Genomic DNA, 18,568 nt, shown 5'->3' on the forward strand with positions numbered 1-18,568 from the left:
AGTGTCATAAAAATTTCTCTTTGAGTGGTTACAAGATTACCAGTTTAGTTTTAATGAAGGAAATTATATTTCCATATTACAAGGGTTTGGGTTTTCTCTTCTTTAAAAAAATAATAGAGAAAGAAAGCTTACAGTTTGCACCTGAAGATGAAAGCAGTGTTACTCGGACTGATTTTTTAAAGCTTTTTCACAAGATCAATCTATAAGATCTCCTCATTCCCTAACTTTCCATTTTTTCCTATTTCATTCAACCTTATTCTCAAAATTCAGCTTGTGTTTCTTTACAGATTGGCAGTTGCCTCTCCTTAGCTCATTTTTGTAATTCTAAAACAGAAAAAAAAAAAAAAAAAAAAAAAAAAGCTTTACAATGTCTCCACAGAATGAGTGAATAATCCCTTCTGTGTATTTAAATGCTAATCTGATTGTTTGAGAGACAGCAACCACTTTTTTGATCATTGCTATGCTTCTATAAAATTATCCCAAACTTCTTGGAAAAAATATATTAACATTAGAGTTATTCAAAAAAATCAAGCAGTAGTTAGTTTTCCAAATGTCACCAATTAATTAGTGTGAATGTCTAGATTTTCTCCCCTCAACCATCTGTAGTAATATGTAATAGAATAAAACACTGGCTTGTGTAATTTAAATCCTCCATTAAAATCTATGGATGAGATTGAAAATGTAGCATACAAATCAATTTTGACAAATTACAACTAATTTAAATTGTTGTTATGTTCCCGATCTCATCACTGCCAGTTTGAGACATTAGTTTGTGCAAGGAATCATAACTGAGGTTAAAATGACAACAGATACTGTAATGAATTTACAACTACATTTGATATTGTGTGATTACTAGAAGGTTTTTGATAATGGGTCTCAAAATCATGCACTTTCTTACATATTTTTTTTAGTATAAAGTAAAATAATTTCAGAACCACTATTGCATAGGATATTATAACATAAAGAGAAATTGTAAAAGGTCTGGTTTTAAGTCCAGAGGCATTTTAGACTTGTGTTCAACATAAATCTTGATCTTGAGAAATGTCAAACATCACCTTGAGTGGTACTCAACACTGTATCTCCTCCATTGCCTTCACTTGAGAATGGATCATAGAATCATTTAGTTTGGAAAGATTTAAGATCATTAAGGGATCTTAGGTCCAACCATCAACCTAACACTACAACTCCATTGTTAAACCATGTCCACCATCTCTTAAATACCTCCAGGGATGGTGAATCCACCACTTCTCTTGGCAGACTGTTCTAAACAACTGCTGGTGCAACTTGAGGCCGTATCCTCATGTGCTGTGTATTGTCCCTATGTATAATATTCACTTCAGCATTTTGAAATACTGTTGATGAAAATGGGTTTCTAGCTTCTTTATGATGTTGACATGACCCAGGGTAACTCAGTATAACAAATGTTTGAATGCAACATATTAAACTCAGAGCATTAATTTTCTTCTCCTGGTGTTCCTAGTATAATTTCTGTTTCCAAATGTTTTAGCTTCTGGGAATATAAAACAGATTCTCATTGTGGTTTCTTTCTAAGTAAATGCTAAGCTAACTGTAACACCTGGAGCAAATGGAATATTGTAACACAGACTTCAAGTATTTGCTCATATTTGAAGAGAGTTTATGCTCAGTATGCAAACATGTGAGTAATCAGCTTAGCTTTATTTTTTCATATGCAGAAAGCATATTGAAAATGAGCACTTGTAGTCATCCGCAACATATCATTCCATCATTTATTCGTATCATCTGGGTATAATACTCTGTGCCTCAAGTGAGCATGCATAGCAAACTAACGAAGATGTGAGCAATTATGGATATAATTATAGAATTGTCCCAGCTAGAAGGGAGCCCAGGAAGTTTTGGTTGAACCTCTTGCTCAGAGATGGCCAGCTGTGAGATCAAATCAAATTTCTGAAGTCCTTGTCTAGTTGTGTCTTGAAAACCTCCAAGATTGGGTACATCTCTGTTAGTTTTAAAATTTTGAGGACTCGTTAATCACAACTGGCAATAGATAAAATGTAACCAGGGTTTGGTCATTTCTGAGAATAGAGTTTATCTCAGTTTTAAAAATTCAATATTATTCACTATCAATCCTGAGTTGGAATAAAACTCACTAAAAAATAAGTAAATGAAAAAGACGGTTATTGGGTTTATTATTTTATGAGAATCACTTTGTATTTGAATATTTGATGGGTGTCAAAAGGTGTGTGTGTTCTACTTTCCTTCTGTAAAACTAACTTTAGAAAATTAATCAGGAATAGTCCATGGGACAGAGGGTTTTTGTTTATCTTGAGAAAAAGGGATATTGTACTGTTAGATATATAGCATCAAAAAGAAATACTAATAGGACCATTTTATGTTCCTGTATAATGTGAATTTTGTGAACTTTGCACATGTGACATAGACTGAAAAATATTTGTAAAAGTGAAGTATAGAAGTTTGCCTTCAAGCTCCCCCATGTTCCAGGATAAGAAAGAAGCAGCCAAATGTTGCTTCCTGATGCACAGGTCTGTGGTTTCGGGGATATTTCTTGCTTTACACTTTGTGGATCAGTGATATTAATGGTCTGCAGAAGTCAATGTGAGGCAACCAATTTCTCCTTGAGAAAATGACAAAGGCTGCTTTGATGAGAACACATGAGTATCAATGATGCTACTATTATTTCTTGTAGGAGCAAGCCACTGTGAAAGTCTTTTCATGCTAAGGGTAAAACTTTCACTGTCCTATACTAAGAGAGCAGGAAGCCCACCATAGCTGAGATGTACTTGGGTGTAGAGGTCTCCCTCATCACAAGTGCCTCAGTTCCATCTCTGTTCTAATCTCATTAGTGTTGATATACAACTAAATCACAGCTCAAGATAATATACCTCCATCTGTCAGATTTTCAGTTTAAGTACACTGACTGAAATGAATAGCACTAGTAGAATAATTAGCACTTAGCTCTGTAATTTTTTTTTTTAGCTAATGGAACTGCTAAGGGGAAGAACAAATATATTCTTAATATATTGGTTTGGTTTTGGTGAGTGCATAAGTTTTAGTGAGTAATTCCAGGTATTTCCACATTTGTAATATGTTCATCTGGGTGGTTGGGCTGAAACATTCTTTTCAATAATGGCAGGGGGATTGGAACAAGGTGATACATCAAGATCCCTCCAACTCAAACATATCTATAGTTCTATGGTTGTAAGTGTTTTATAAATCCTCTATGTTGCTAAAAAGTTTAGTATATGGCTTCAATTAATCTTTGACTAGAATACACAAAGAGGATTAATGAAAAACAGTGAGGCTGACACAGAGGGAGCAAAAGCATACCTGTCTTTAGACAGCATAAAGAAGAATTTTGAAGGTCTGTTCTTTGTATTGTGTGTACTTTCTTTCTAGCAATGTGCTTTTTAAATATAGACTTGTAGTTGCAAGCCTTTTAGAAATAGAGTAATTACAGCAGTGGTTATGCAGCTTTTGTTTTTTCTTCCCAAGATAGTGCATTGTATGGCTTAAGTTTGCTGACTGTTGTTCAACATGTAGAGCCTGCTAGATATCAAATCTTATCTTTCATTCCTAGAGCCTGACTCCACACTGGGATTGTGTGGATGTTTGTGTAGTAGATATTGGAATAAATATTCTTTAAGCTCAAAGTCAGTTAAGAGCATCCTCATCACTTGTGGGAAGGGTGTTAACCTGGAAAATACACAAAGCTATTTCCTGCAGAGAGCTATTTGAATACTAAATATGGTTATATTAGGAACAATGTTAGTGCCTTCAGTTCTCTTTCTATACTAGCACTGTACACTCTCCAGTACAGATGCTGTATTTCTGCCCACTTCTCCCCACCCCAAATCAGCTTTGGGTTGCATTTGCACCTGAACTTCTCAATGCTTCTCAAAAGACAGTCCTGAAATGTGAGAAACTTTGGGATTTACATCCCTGCTTATTTAGAAGCAGCGTGTTTAACTTCGAGTGGGGCTCTTGGACCCAGCTGTACAGGTGGTAGTGTTTACTGCTGCAGGAAGATGCCCTTAGGAATTTTTTTAATGTCACTAAGGGCAGAGCTGCCAGATGCTGATATCATTTAATCTGCAAGACTGAGCATAAAGTACTCAATGGTAGAAAGAATAAAGAACTTGAAAGATTCTAGTATGTACTTTCAAAAGAGGATGCTATTTTCTTGCTGCCTACACCATATACCGCAGCCTGCCTGTTTGGTCAGAGCTGAATCCTAATAGCAGTGAGAAGACCCAACTCCTCAGCTGCATGTGGTTCCATCCCAGGAGGCTTCTGCTGCCTCTGTCAGATCTGAACTGAGCCTTGTTTTCCAGGTTTCTGAAACACTCATGAAGAATATTAAAGCCTTTTTATCAAACTCCATTGCAACAAAATGGATTATTTTATTGATTGCTACAGTGAATGTGAAGCTCACATTTAATGAGGTACAGCACGAAGTCCTCTTAATCAGCCAAGCATTACAAAGGGGTTAGTTCAGCCAACAGCTTGAGCAGGGAGGTGCTTTGATACCCAATTTAGGTTTCCAGACATACCTGACCCACTTCCAGTTGCTTATCCATCCTCTGTTTACCTGGGTCCAGATCTGTTCTGGTCATTATTGCCACTTGGAAGTAAGGTGATGAAGCAGAGCTAATTCATATTATATTTTAAGGTAGCTGCATCAAGAAGGAAGTCACACAAAGTTTTTAACCATGAGAATAGTGTAACTGTAATGCTGTGTGTAGCTTGCCCATCACTGTAGACCTATAAAAGACAGGCAGACAGATGTCCATCAGGAACTGAGACTACTTTACTAATGGGAATGGACTGGCTGGCATCTGCATTGGTGGTTTCCTTTAATTTTATTGACATTTTGAACCTTCAGAACAGGAAGTGTCTCATTAAGTGTACGCACTAACTGTACACACATGCGGCTCACTAGGCTCCTTTAAGCTTTTTTTGTGTGTGTGTGTGTGTGTGTGTCACTGTGGTACATCAGTAATCCCTGCAAGAAGGGCTGTTTCAGGTTGTGGTGGCAGAATGCCAAATCCAAAACAGTGAGATGACAACTGCACTCACTCCTTTCTTGGAATTCAGAAGGGCAAAGTGGGAATAATGTAAAATGCTGAGAAATTATAGGAGAAAGCAAAAATGGTGATGGAGTAAAAGAAAGCAAAGCTAAATATATTCCATCTGGAAAAAAAAAAAAAAATGTGAGATAGGGAAGGCTAACTGAACAACTGAGGACAGAGAAAAGTTCACTTATTTTCTCCAGTTCAAAAGGATTTGAATGTTAAGCTCCTCTGGCACATCAGAGAAAATGTCGTGAATTTCAGAACAACTTGAGCAAGAATCAAGAATCCAAGGAAATGTGAGGAATTTCTAACCTGAAGTCCTTCAAGGTTATATTAGTCATACTTTTGTGAGCTTATTACTGCTTAATATATTCTCTTTTTTATGGATAACAAGAGGAAACAGATCATTTTCCCTTTGGCAGTAGTGATTCATTGACCAAAAAGGAAGGAAAAAAAAAAAAAAAGAAACTGACCAAAGGAACCCTTGAATTCTTGTCAATTTTAAGGTAAAGGCAGCATCAAATATGACTGACTGACATCAGCATCTCTATTTGCTAATTGCACTAGAGTGTATTTCACTTTTACAACACTAAACTAGCACTGAAGGTTTGCAGTAGCTTTCATATTTCTCGATAAAGTATTCAGTGATGAATTAAAAATTGCATCTATTTCTGTATTAACTTTAATCGACTTCAGCCTTCACCCATCAGTTACTTTATTTGGTGCAAATTGTTGTTTGCTTAATATCCTGTTGAACAGAACAGAGTGGAGGTTTTGATGCATTTTTAATTATTGGCTGAAGAGCTCAGGTGAATATATTTCAAGCAGTGGCATTTATGTAAGTCACTCACAAACCATAAGGAGCTTATCATTCTACATGACATTTATTCCAGCTAAAGAACATATAAAGCATATGAATGGCTAAAGAACATATAAAACAAACTTGTCTGCTTGTCTATAAGCCTTCTGCTTTCTCTTTCTCACAGGCACATCTATAAAAAGAAACTATTTCCCAAACATTCAGATGAACAAATCTGGTAAATGAACACGTACACCAGGGAATTCAGGCATACCCTTATTAATTTAGCCAGACTCAATTTTATTATTTGTGGATCAATTTTATGTTGCTGGAAAGAAAATCTGGGGCCTTGCCTGACTTTTCTGGAGCTTGTGGTTCAAGAATCTGTTTTAAAGAGTGAGTGATAGGAATGGTTATGCTCAGTAGTGAGTGGTAGGAATGTTTATGCTCAGGAGGTGCTGGATTGTGGAGGGCAGGGACGTAGTAAATGAGAAATTCAAGTATTAATATATGTGTGAACAGGTGTAATGAGCTGAAGCAAAAAGATGGGACAACAAACTACAGCAGTAGAAAAATGCTTGAAAACCCCTGGTACAATAGTGTTCAGCAAGTGTTCAGCTGTTACTCTTCAATAAAGCTTGCAGGACAGACTTCTGTAACCAGATGGGGGTTACATGTTCCATGTTATCTGGGAACAGGTGCTGTTTATTTTTGTAATACATTGTGAAAATGCAAAGAATGTAATACATTGTGAAAATGCAAAGAAAATGCAAAGAATTACTAAGCATTAATAATTAGCAATTAATATCAGGACATGACAAGTGAATATGTTATTTTCGCTACATGCTGATGCATTCTTATTTCTTATTTCGGTTTGTTTTATTAGACTGTTCTGGGGTACTTAAAGACTACATGGTAAAGTAGTAGTGTGCTGCAGGACAACTTAGCAGATTCTTCCAGAAGTTTTCTGTCATAATAATTTCACTTTCCAAAAGACTGTGCAGAATCTGTTTTTAGGTGTTAAGGTTATGGTGTATATTCACTGCATATTCAAAAAGCACTCACCAAAAGATCACTATGTTTTTTATTGAAATTAGAATCTTTCCATGGATACATTAAGCTACGTAGTAGAATAACAGCTTTCCTAGTGACACACTGGAAACAGATGCAAGCCAGAGAGGATGGAGGGATATCACTCATTTTTGACCGCCTTGAATGTAATTGGGGGTTTGTATTGGTTCTTTAAATACCTCTCATTACCTGTTTCATAATAAGTATGTTTAAGGAATAAAGAGATGGAGGAAGAGAGGTTAAAGAGATAAAGGGGGGGATAAAGAGATGGAGGAAGAGGCACAACGATACATTTTGGTACTGACCACATCCCCATAACATGTGCTTTTCCCAGCCGTTGCCTGCTGTTCACCCCACTGCCCCATGTGTATCCCCCCTCTCCCTGGGTTATGGTGATAGCTGGCTGAGCTTTTTTTTGCCTCCCCTTTGTACCTTTCTTTACTAGCCCCATTGCCATCTTCATGTAAGCTTTCAGTCTTCTGAGCATGCTTAAGCTGGGGGAATACCTCTGTCCAGTGGCTGCCAGGAGCTCTCCTTTTCCCTCCCTGCCCTGCAGAAACCAGCTGCTGCTCTGGATTTCTCTCTATCCCAGCAGAAATTTTCCAGAACAACTCATCTTCAGGCTTTCCTTCTAATACAAATGTTTCCAGGGATGACAGAGCAGATCCAGCTATGATTACAGGCTTCCTAAGTGGAAAACTGATTCTACTAGGTGGAGTTTGACTTTTAAGTGAGGCACTGTGGGGCTGCATGCCAACAGCAAGGAAAGAAAGAGTCTGAATTCAATAGAAGTGTTGGCAAAGCGGTTGGTGGAGGTTTTCAAATCTCTCTGCATGGATGTACTAGAAAATGATGTAGATCCCTGTCTAAATGACAAAGAATAACTTAATTGTTGCTGCTATTTCATAAGAAAAAGAAAGAGGACTTGAATGGAGCACATTTAGAAATGGGAATTCTCCATCTTCCAGGCCTGCATATAGTCCTTGAGGAGTGCAGTGATTTTTCCTCTTCTCTTACATCTGCCACAGGAGAAGCCTGTGTTATCCCAAAACAGGAGACAGGCATCATTTTCTTGCAGCATTTTTGCAGCAAGGCTGAGGCAACAATCATAATAAACTGCATGATGGTTTGCAGCTCTGGCAGAGCAATAGCACAGAATATCTCATTTTTGCAGGGACTAATAAAAATCACTGTGTAGTTTGAATGGTTGTTCTGGTTATAAAAAAACATTGATTTTATGAAGTCGTAATAGTTACATGTATCTGCTGTCATCTTTTCTGTGCTGCTTCCCTGTAAATGGAAACAGGGTCCTGTTCAAAAAGTAGGTATATATTGTGCTATAGATCCCAGAGATGAACATTCTAACTTTATATTAAGGACCTGCATAAAATGCTTACGTTATAGATAGGTGCCTGGCTCTTCAGGCTGGGGAACCAAGCAACCGACATAAATGACCTCTGTAATTCCTTTCTGGTTCAGAAAGGCAATGGAAAACAATGTGCTTTTTACTATGGATAGATCTGATGCCGGCTTCAATAATACCTGACAAACTGATGGGATGTTTGGGGCTGTCCTATTCCACCCCATCAATGTCCCATAGAAAACATTAGAAAAAGCTTTCTAATAAGCAACAAACATTTTTAATGCCTTTGCTCTCAGAAAAGTAAAGCAATGAACAGAGAAGGTTATTAAGGAGATTGCATAATAAATAGAGAATGTATAACAAAAGGATCGTTTTAAATATTTATTATGAAGAGCTGCCTGTATCTTTTGTAGCTGTAGCTGGAAAACACCTTTTCAGTGAAGAAATCCTTGTCATTGAGTGCTTCTGTTTGCCTAACCTTTCTGCAAAAGGGCAATAAAATTAGGGCATGGCTGTAGATGTGCAGCGTACTGCAGCCTGTCACAGTCAGATGTGCCCAGTTGCTGAGCTGGTGGGTAGAGATCTAATTCTGGTGCCCTGGTGTAGGAGGTCAGGGTTGGCACTCTGGTTGCCAAATGCTGATGCTGAGAGGCAGAGGCAGCTACTGAGATGACAAGAGAGTAAAACAAATAGCTGGGTGGAAGGTCACGTCCCCCAGATAGTGGATGTTTTTACTAGCTGGCTTTTTCAGTGAAGGATTCAAAGACAATACTGTTTGAATCTTCTTAGAACCTTTCTATTTACATTAGAGTAGAAGGCATATGAAAGAAGTAGAATACAAATTATCACTAGTTGGAAATTGAGTAAGCATTGATTTTCTTTTATTTTTAAACTGAATTAGGTGTTTTGAAAAAATAACATGCTTGGATCTGTGATCCAGATGGAGCTCAGTATAACATGAGATACGGGTGCCACATGGCTTGTAGCCTTAGTTTAAATTGCTTACTAGTGTAATGGAAAGACCTGCATGTGTGTTTATTTTGCCCTTTTCAGAAACTAATTTATTTTGCCCTGTGAGGTAGTACTTCTGAGTTGCTATACATTTTACCAGAGGCTCTCTTGCACATTTGCTCTTTTTCTTCCTTATTTTTACACTTGAGATTTTTCCTCTTGTACATTGAAATTCATTTACCCAGCACGATTTTCTTTGGGTTTTCATTATTTCATTAATGCATAATACTACTTGATGACTTTTTCTATTATGCAAAAATTTCATTAGCAAAGGTATGCACAGAAGTTTATATGTGGATTCCCTCAATCAAGCTAATTTAAGTTTTCGTATATACATCTGATATTTAAAGTAACTGATATTTAAAGTGTATCTGTACTTAGGGAATTGGCTAAAGTTCCCTCAAAGATGAAATGAAATGAAATGAAATGAAATGTGGGCTATCAGAATGTTAAATTTTTTTAAAAAAAAAAAGCTCATAATTAGTAGCAATCACCTTCAAGTGTAAAATATAGAGAAGTTAACTTTTTGAGGAGGTAATAAAAATGTGAGGGTTGGGGTTGAAGTTGTAGTTCATGCCTTTGAGAATTGCTCTATTTTTTACTTAAGAAATACATTTAGTATACTATATTTTAGTGCTTTGTCCTTGTTCATTGTCCTGCACCTTCAGTAGAACCTTAAATTATGTCTGGATCTGAAGAAGGGCAAAGGGTAAAGGACATGTATTCTCTCATCCATTTGTTTCAGTGGGTTACACAAATTTGAAGCAAAGCAAATAAAGTCAAATGTCTACATGAATAACTGTTCTGCTGCTGATCTTTTTAGTAAGACATCTAACCCTCATTATTTGACATCATCACTTCAAAAATCCAATTTGGCCCTTATCTAATGACTCTAAACTTCATGGTAACCTCCAAATGCAGGCATCCATTGCCAGTGCCAAAGGGGCTGTGACATTGCAAGGGGAAAATTTAGAGGCGGAGAAGGTAAAGGGATTCATCTGTCATCTGCATAAAGCTGTATTGCAGGAATCTCCTGGTTTTTTTTTTGTTTGTTTGTTTGTTTTTTTGTTTGGTTGTTTTTTTTTTTTTTTTTGTGTGTGTTTTTTGTTTGTTTGTCTGTTTGGTTTTGTGTTTTGTTTTTTGTTTTTTTGTTTTCCCTTCCCATGGAACTTTTAGAGAAGAAATCCAAAATGATTATATCATTGACTTCCTTATTGTGAAATACAAAAGGAAATAAGAAAACAAAGGTAACAGCAGCAAGTCCTAGTGTAAGACTCTAGGGCAGCCTAGAATATCTATTTTCCCATTTTCATTATCTGATTTGGAAGAATTACCTAAGTGCTTTGACTTTGATTCCTTTTTGTGGTAATCAAATGCATGCATTAAGTGAATTGTTTCCTGGTTTTCCACTTTTCGGCAAATTCAGAGCCTTGACCAGCTGTGGAAATTCAGGGAGGATAAAAATGAGTAATTCAAGGCAGCACGTTTATAGAAACATTATGTTTTAAACACCTTCCTTAAAAAACTAATACAAAAATAGAAGGTGATGACTTTAAAAGTTTATGGTTAACTTTCAAATATCCTGCGTGCCAGTTACCCTTACTGTACTTTAAAAATGCAGTGTAAATCCTGCCTTGGAGAGGATTTAGTAGCCTGCTGACTAATCAGAAACAGGCTGTATGTAACAGGTGCTTTCCTGGAGAGACTGCAGCTATAAGCATGTTCACTCTCCTCGAACTCTACGCCAGGAACCTGGGAGGGCAGGTGACCTTCAGGAACCTGTGGACAGCCTGGTCCTTTAAGGACATTCCTGTGTGTATCTGGTATTGACTCTGAATGAATATCTGCAAGCCTATCACGAGGTGGAGCCCTGGTTATTCAGGAAACCACCTAAAACATTTGGCAGCTTTAAATTTCAGTTGTTCATGTAGGATGGCACACTGAAGAAATGATGGATACAGGTTTCATTGGAGTAATATGAATAGTACATACTTTACATAATGCAATTAAGAGAAAGTTCAGAATTTTCATGGAACAAAAACATAGATCCATTTTCCAGCCAGATCTATCTATCTGTACCTTTTTTGTAGTACCCATCATTCAGTAACTCACCCTTTTCCCAGCTCATTATGCTATCTTCAGCATCATTTGATGGACACATCAGATATCCTGTGGCCAATCCGTTTATTGATCCCCCCACTCTGGCACCAATCAATTCAGAATATGTCAGAAACTGATAAAAGTGAATTAAAAATCTAGTCTGAGCTGCATCCCACCCATGCCCCATTAAGGGTTTCTTTTGAGTTAGGATGCAGGATTTGACATTTTCCTTCTGCTTTTTCTTGTACTTCTGTTCTACATCCTTTATCAGTGTGCAGTATAGATGTAAGATTTCATGCTTATAATGAGTAATTTAATTCACATTCTTCTGTGCTGAATACAGGTTCAGGTGATATTAGCCGAATTCTGAGTTACAAAAGGCTTATGAATATAAGTGTTTCTCTTTTCCGGGTGTGTAAAATGATAACCAGCTTTAAAGAAATATTATGACTGAAGACTAGCTGGTGAGAAAAAGGCATTTTGTGATTGCTCTGCAGTCCAGGAATTAGGGCTCCATTGTGCGAATCCTGCTGAATACAAGGACTACAAAGTCTTGGTCTTTTACCGCAGAGCTCATTTGTAGAATTTATAAGAAAATATAATTTTTAGCTTATTCTCTGTGGAACTTCATCTGGAGGCCCTTGGAGGGCTATGTCTAAAGGGATCTGCAGAAATTAAAGATATCAAGTTTATTACCAATAAATGTAAATACACGATGTAAATGTAAATTACCGATCCATGTAAATACATGATGTAAAATAATTGAAAATAAGCTATAAACTCAGTTCAATTATGAAAGGTTTAAGGAAACAGATCAAAGAAGATAAACACTAATTCAGATAATGGACTGCAAAGAAATAAACATGAGTGAGAAAGGAGGGAAAAAGCTTGTGGCTGTACCACCAAGATACACAGATGTCAAAGCTTAGTCAAACAAGGCATTAATGGTTCATTTTCATCAAGGAGAAAGTTTTGTTCAATAAAGATTTTAGAAAAGGAAAAATGCGATTACATATTGGAGCCTTATCATTCCACTGAACAATTTCACATGCAGAAAACCCCAATGAAAAACTTGTATTCTTAACATGACAGAATGATTTATGAGGCACTGTGAAGTTGTTTTCTCCTGTCTACTAAATCCATTTGATTCTGCCTCTGTATAAACTTGAAAGTCATATCAGTTCCCTTCCCAGAATATTTTCCCCCTCATCACCCATGCTCATTGTTTTGTGATTGTCAGGTTGTTCAGGAATTCATGCTTCTAGGATTTAACAAAAAAAAAAAAAAAAAGTATTGATAATTTCAAGAGTCCATAGGCAGTATTTCAGAAGATGCACTTTCCAGCTTTTCCTATTACAGACAGGAATTGAAGGGCTGAACTAGGTGATGAATTATCCATGGAAAACTTTGTGGCCAGGCAGGCTGGATATCAGCCATAGTATAAAAAAGCTGTGGCAGAAATTTTTGTTGTTGTTGTTTTCTTTCATTTTCTTTTTCTATGCCAGATATGATGTATATATTTCTATGTTTCACTTGCATATATTGAGCAAGTGACACATAAAAGTAGTCATAAGAATTTTATAAACCCTTAGCCCCCAAGCAGGGACCTTACCCAGCCTACACTATAGAGCTGAGATAACTGACAGTGATTGGAGTATATTAGAAAAAATGTGAAAAATTGGTGTTATTTCATTTTCTAGCCCTGTCTGGATTGTTTCAGATGCACGCATTTAAAGGCATATGTAAATATGCCTTTATACTGTAAATATGTGTGTATAGGAAGCTGTGTCTCCAAGGAACTCACAGCCAAAGGAAGCTTTAAAAAATGTTGAATAGGAGCTGTGGTTTCTCATGGTGATTTTGGGTTTGCTTCAGCTCCACGTGGAGGATGGAGGAGCAAGGTGGGGCGGCGGCTGGTGCTTGTGGCAAGGGACAGCTCTCTGTGGAAGTGGCTGGAGAAGTAGTTCACTTATCTAGTTTCTAGTGCCCTGGCACTCCTTAGCAGTCTTCTGCTTCCTCCTTCATGGGTGATATTCCTAGGGTAGCCCCTGCCTTGGAAAATATAATTTTACATCTGAGACATCCATTTCTCCTTGTATTCATGACCTCACACATGGCACCACAGAAAGATTGTCTTATTTGTGGAGATAGAGGTGCTACTTTTCACTAACTTTAGTCTTGTTAGTAAAAGCAAGTCAAAAATGTTTACTGGTTTTAAGAACACATAGTGAGGTAAATCAATAGAGGAAGGTGGAAGGTCAAAAAATCTTATGGGTATCCTGGACACTTTGACTTTCCTCAAAAGCTGGGGTAAGTAATTCTTACACTAGTCTCTAGCAGGAAAGAAATACATTCTGTGGTGGGTTTTTTTGTTTGTTTGTTTTTTTTTTGTTTTTTTTTTTGGTTGGTTGGTTGTTTTTTTTCCTGCTATAAGTTCCTGTAACCTTCAAAAGTACACCAATGTCTGCCATTTGTTTGTTTTCCCTCATTTATTTTGCAAATCTCAAAGCTTGTAACAACTGTGATACGGATGCTCCTGGCTATGACAGGTTTCTCATGTGTCACGTACAGGCACATGATATTGCAAAAGCATGCCTCTTTTTTTGTACCTAGAAATGGAGAGGCAGTATTCAGAACAACCTGGTGAAAAACCTGCCTCATCTCCAGCAATACCACACGCGAGCAAGGCTCGGTTAGGCTGTGCAGGCAGAAAGAAGCAGCCTGCTTCCACCTGCACCCTTCACGCCTGGACCCAGTCTGGTGTCTCCCAGTGCTGCCCAGATTGCAGATCTGCACCCATCTGCCAGGAGCCTGCTTCTCTGTCTATGGGCCACTGGTAGTGTTGGAAGAACTGAAGATTCATGCATTTTTATGAACTTCTAAGGCACTGTGACTTGCAATGAATGCCAGCACTTACTGTACTTGCTTAAAAATTATGCCATGCCACTCACTTTTTCGTTCAAGTCATTCCTGATGTTGATTTTCTTCTGAGTTTTGTCCCCTTAGCATATGCAATGACCGTATCTCCTTTGTTTTCTGTTCACAGAGTGGTTTACAGACCTACTGCTTCCTAGTGTTTGCTGCCATCTGCTTCGCAGGAGCCACCTACCTGTTTTTTGTCCTGCCTGAAACAAAAAACAAGACACTCAATGAGATCAGCCAAGCATTTGCAAAAAGGAATAAGGTCTCTTTAGAAATGCAAGAAATGAACCACTACTCAGGAGAGAGGAAATCAAGTGCAGAGCAAGAATCAAACTTCACTTCTTCGGTGGACAATGGGGAAACCAAAAAAGGAATTGTGTAAAAACAAGGATGTTCTTTCGGGGGGACTGGGGGAAAACATGTTCTTTTCATTCAGTATGTTTATAGCGGTGTACAACTTGTATTTTTAATGTGACAGCATGAACTGCTTCCTCCTTGAATACATTTTTAAGTGAGTACTGGTGAATTCGTTAACAGCTAGGGTGAGTGTAGAGGAAGTGGGAGGCGGGAGGAGCAGCAGCTGTTTAAATAACTAAGAGCCAAAGTTTTCTTGGGCACCTGCAAAATAGGTGGTATGGCAACAGGGGTGGGCAATATAGACTTGAAGAAGAAAATTGGCCTTGGGGAGCAGAATTTGGCAGAACACAGCTGTGTGGTAATGGTGGGGTGTGTGTGCACTTGGCAGGAGATGAAAGGGAAAAGATCCCTGCTGGGATCAGGCTGCTGGGAATCAATGCAAGCAAACCTGAAATGGGACCAGCTTGCATTTCTCCACGTTTTCCAATGTGTCATTAAAGTTGCACGTGAGATTGAGTGCTTCAAAGAAGACTGGTGACGCTCCCCTGACCCTGACCTCTGAGTCCATCTCCAGTTATTTTGGCTTTCCATTGCTTCATCCAAAAGCCTCCCAGCTTCACATAAATGGAGAGCTGCAGGTACTGATCAGTTTTCTCATCTCTCTCACAAATCCTGATCAACTAGTAATAGAATTGCCTGTAGTTTTGGAATTTGCTGGCACTGCATTTCTGTGGAAATTATTTATATATATAAAAGAATAGCTGTAGAATCTTTAATATGAAAGAAAAGCTAAACCTCACGGTCAAGTGAAAGAACACTGATGTATAGGGTGTATCAGTAAAAAAAAATCAAACACCATGTTTCCCAAGGGTTTTTGTTTGTTTCTTTTCTATTTTATTTTATTTTTTTTTAGTTTGGCTTTTCTTTTTGAGCTCCTTTTAAAACAACCCCTAGGAGCCAAAATTTCCCTGAGGCCCCATAAATGTAGTTTCTTAAAAATCAGATTTCCAAAGGAACTTGGATACCTATTTCTTATTTTAACATTAATTTTCATTTGGGCATTAGATTCTGAAGCTTTGGACCTTGTTCATGTTTATAAGTTTCTAAGCTATTTAATGCATTGTAAAACTGTCCCCAAGGTCTGCTTAATTTCATGATAGCAAGACTCAGCGGGCTGCCTGGTGTTAGGTGATCCGTTCCCTTACATTTGTGATATTTTTAATGAATATCATCTTTCCAGTTTGCAATTATGATAATGTTTTTTCTTGACTCTTCTAGGTACCTGGATGCTGAGGGGGGTAATAAGCACTTTTAAATTCAATAGATAACTTGTTTTGTATGAAAAGTCAGTAAGTCTTACAGCTGCTGTCAGTAAGGAGTAAGGCAAAGAAGCAAGTGCTGCATTTAGGTGGAATCAGCTGCTTCCAGAAGTAATATTTAGTAATGCAGAAATTTGTGATTTTTTAAATATATATATATATTCATATATATACTCATATATATTCAAAATATAAATGTATATATGACTATACATATATTCACATATATAAATGTGGAACAATATTTTCCAGTACTTGTTTTGCTCAGATTTCCCCGACTGACAAGCTGCTTAATGTTTTGTTTTATACTGTAAATTAAAATCAGAGGTCCTGATGTTCGGCTATCACTAGTAAATGTTGTATAGGTTATACTGTGATTTATTTATTTGTGGCTTATTTACTACACACATTGTAAGCTGACAACACAGATTACATGATAGGGCAATTTCACTACCAGGTAATAGAAGAAAAATTGATCTGAGACTTTATGCGTGGATTTCTGCTATTTTACTGTGACAGAAGTACATAAACAAGTAAGATGAAATGAAAGATACATACAAGGAAAAGAATTACGAATGAAGATTCAGATTTATGATACTGGTGCTATTCTTAAGAAACAGTAAATCAAGATGATACCAACTGATAATCAGATATAGAAACTAATCAAATACTATGGAAGAAAACTGAAGATAATTGTCTTCAATAACCACTTCCAAAATTGTATATGTAGCAAATGGACATGTCATCTTTCAGTGGCTTTAGTTGCTTAGTCCATGTGTTACATGAGCTTGTTAAGTGGGTGGCTGTGTAAAAAAAGAGCTTGAATACCACCCCTCCAGACCATTTCAAGAATAAATTCTTCCTCTTCTGCCTGTAGGGCAAGACTGGCAAGTTCAGACTCTCTCATTCAGACTCTCATTCATTTAGATTCTCTCATGAAAATTACTTTGCAACTAGGGCTACCAACATAATATATTGTGATCTGATTGAGTCAAGGTGGCAGGATTGGAATCCGTTATAATTAGGAAAATTTAGCATTAGTGATGTTCATTGATGTACATTACAGGCATTACTTGTTGATAATGTTGATACCAAGTAACTTTGATAAAATATCATACAGTATTTCAATTGGACTTCCGGAAGATAAAATTATCTTACAATTGCTTCCAGTTGCGTTTGGAGCCCAGCTCTAAATGTGTTGGTAAAGGGATGGTTCTGTAGAATTTCCTATTGCTGCTCAGGGGCTTGTACAGTATTAACAGCAGGGGGCTGTGCCCCATTTGTGCATCTCTTGCCATACCAGAGACAGGCACACTCCAGATAAGCACTTTCTGTGCAGCTGCAGACCGAGAGCACCATGGACTGTGGCTGCACATCTCTTCTGCCATTTGCTCCAGCCCATAGTTCAGGTTAAAAACAATTCCAGTCTCCAAATGTGTCTTTGTGCAGATGCTTTGTTCGCTGCTTAGGGAAGGTAGCTTCAGTCTCCTTTGCCTTGGGTTGGGGAAGTTTCTGAGGAAGCTGCAGATGTGCAGGTACTGCATAGCTTCTCATCTGTGACCCTAATGAGAGTTTTGTATTGTTCTTGAAATTGTTCAGTAATTTTTTTTTTTCTTTTTTTCTCTCCATTGTTATGCTGCTATGGCTTCTCCAGCAATGAGAGGGCAAAATGGACAATATCATTAACGTATTGTTGGGTTTTCTTGTTGAATGTGTCAAATTGTCTGCAGCCCATGTATTTGTCAGTGAGTGCTGTGTGGTGTCATGTTCACTTTTGAATGAGATACTGCTAGATGGTGTTTCTTTGTATGAGTACCGTGAGTGACTTGTGTGTGTTTGATCAATTGTGTTCACACACAATGACTGCAAAATAAACCTTTGGAATTAAACAAGTGATGGAGGTTTTCTTCTGGGTAAACCTGAATCCCTATAGCTGTCCATGTTTCACTGTACAGCTCCCTGGGCTTTCCATATGTCCCAATACAAGGCTGTACATTCATTTGGATGACCCAACTCATTTTGGACTCTTCCATTGGCTAGTTGGGAGTTATGGGGAAGAAAAACAGCTCTGAAACTGTATGTTTGGTGGAGTATTATTTATATTTTGCTTCTCAAATTAGATTCCATGATTCATTCTTTCATATATTTTTAATAGTCTGTGGAAATAAAAATTAAGTCATGAGTGAGAATTAAATTATTAAAACTGGCTAGGGGTAGTAATAACTGTGTATAAGAATTTTTGGATCCAGTGGGCCTTTTTTACAGAAAGTTGCCATTTGCTATGGGTGACTTTGAGTTGCTAAAGCTCTACTTTCTGATGTGAAATTCAGTCAAATGTGAATTTCTGCTACAAAGATATGCAAAACTCAAGATCTGAAATATGTATAAAAATTGAATTTCATACTTCAGATTCTGAAGCCAATTTGGATTCCACAAGGATCTGCTTTCTAGTGGAGGAAGATGTGAGTATCTCAGCCATATGGGACAATTTTCATATCCAAAGTAAAAAAAAAAAAAAAAAACAACTTTGAAATTTTATTTCTTTTGACTGTTT

General features: G+C 37.4%; 1 protein-coding gene across 3 annotated transcripts in view; it reads left to right on the top strand.

The window, feature by feature from the left end:
• Positions 1-17,892, top strand: part of SLC2A9 (solute carrier family 2 member 9) — a 127,918-nt gene extending 110,026 nt beyond the window's left edge. For 2 of the 3 annotated variants that reach the window (XM_082759073.1, XM_082759072.1), the window contains one exon: positions 14,463-17,892. In XM_082759073.1, the coding sequence (XP_082615199.1) occupies positions 14,463-14,720 (258 nt within the window). In that variant the 3' untranslated portion in view covers positions 14,721-17,892. The remainder of the gene's footprint in view (positions 1-14,462) is intronic. The other variant, XR_014317385.1, reaches the window with a different exon arrangement.
• The last annotated feature ends 676 nt before the right edge of the window (positions 17,893-18,568 follow it).

This window comes from Aythya marila (assembly GCF_965140915.1).
Source record: "Aythya marila genome assembly, chromosome: 4".
In the NCBI taxonomy this organism is placed as follows: domain Eukaryota; kingdom Metazoa; phylum Chordata; class Aves; order Anseriformes; family Anatidae; genus Aythya; species Aythya marila.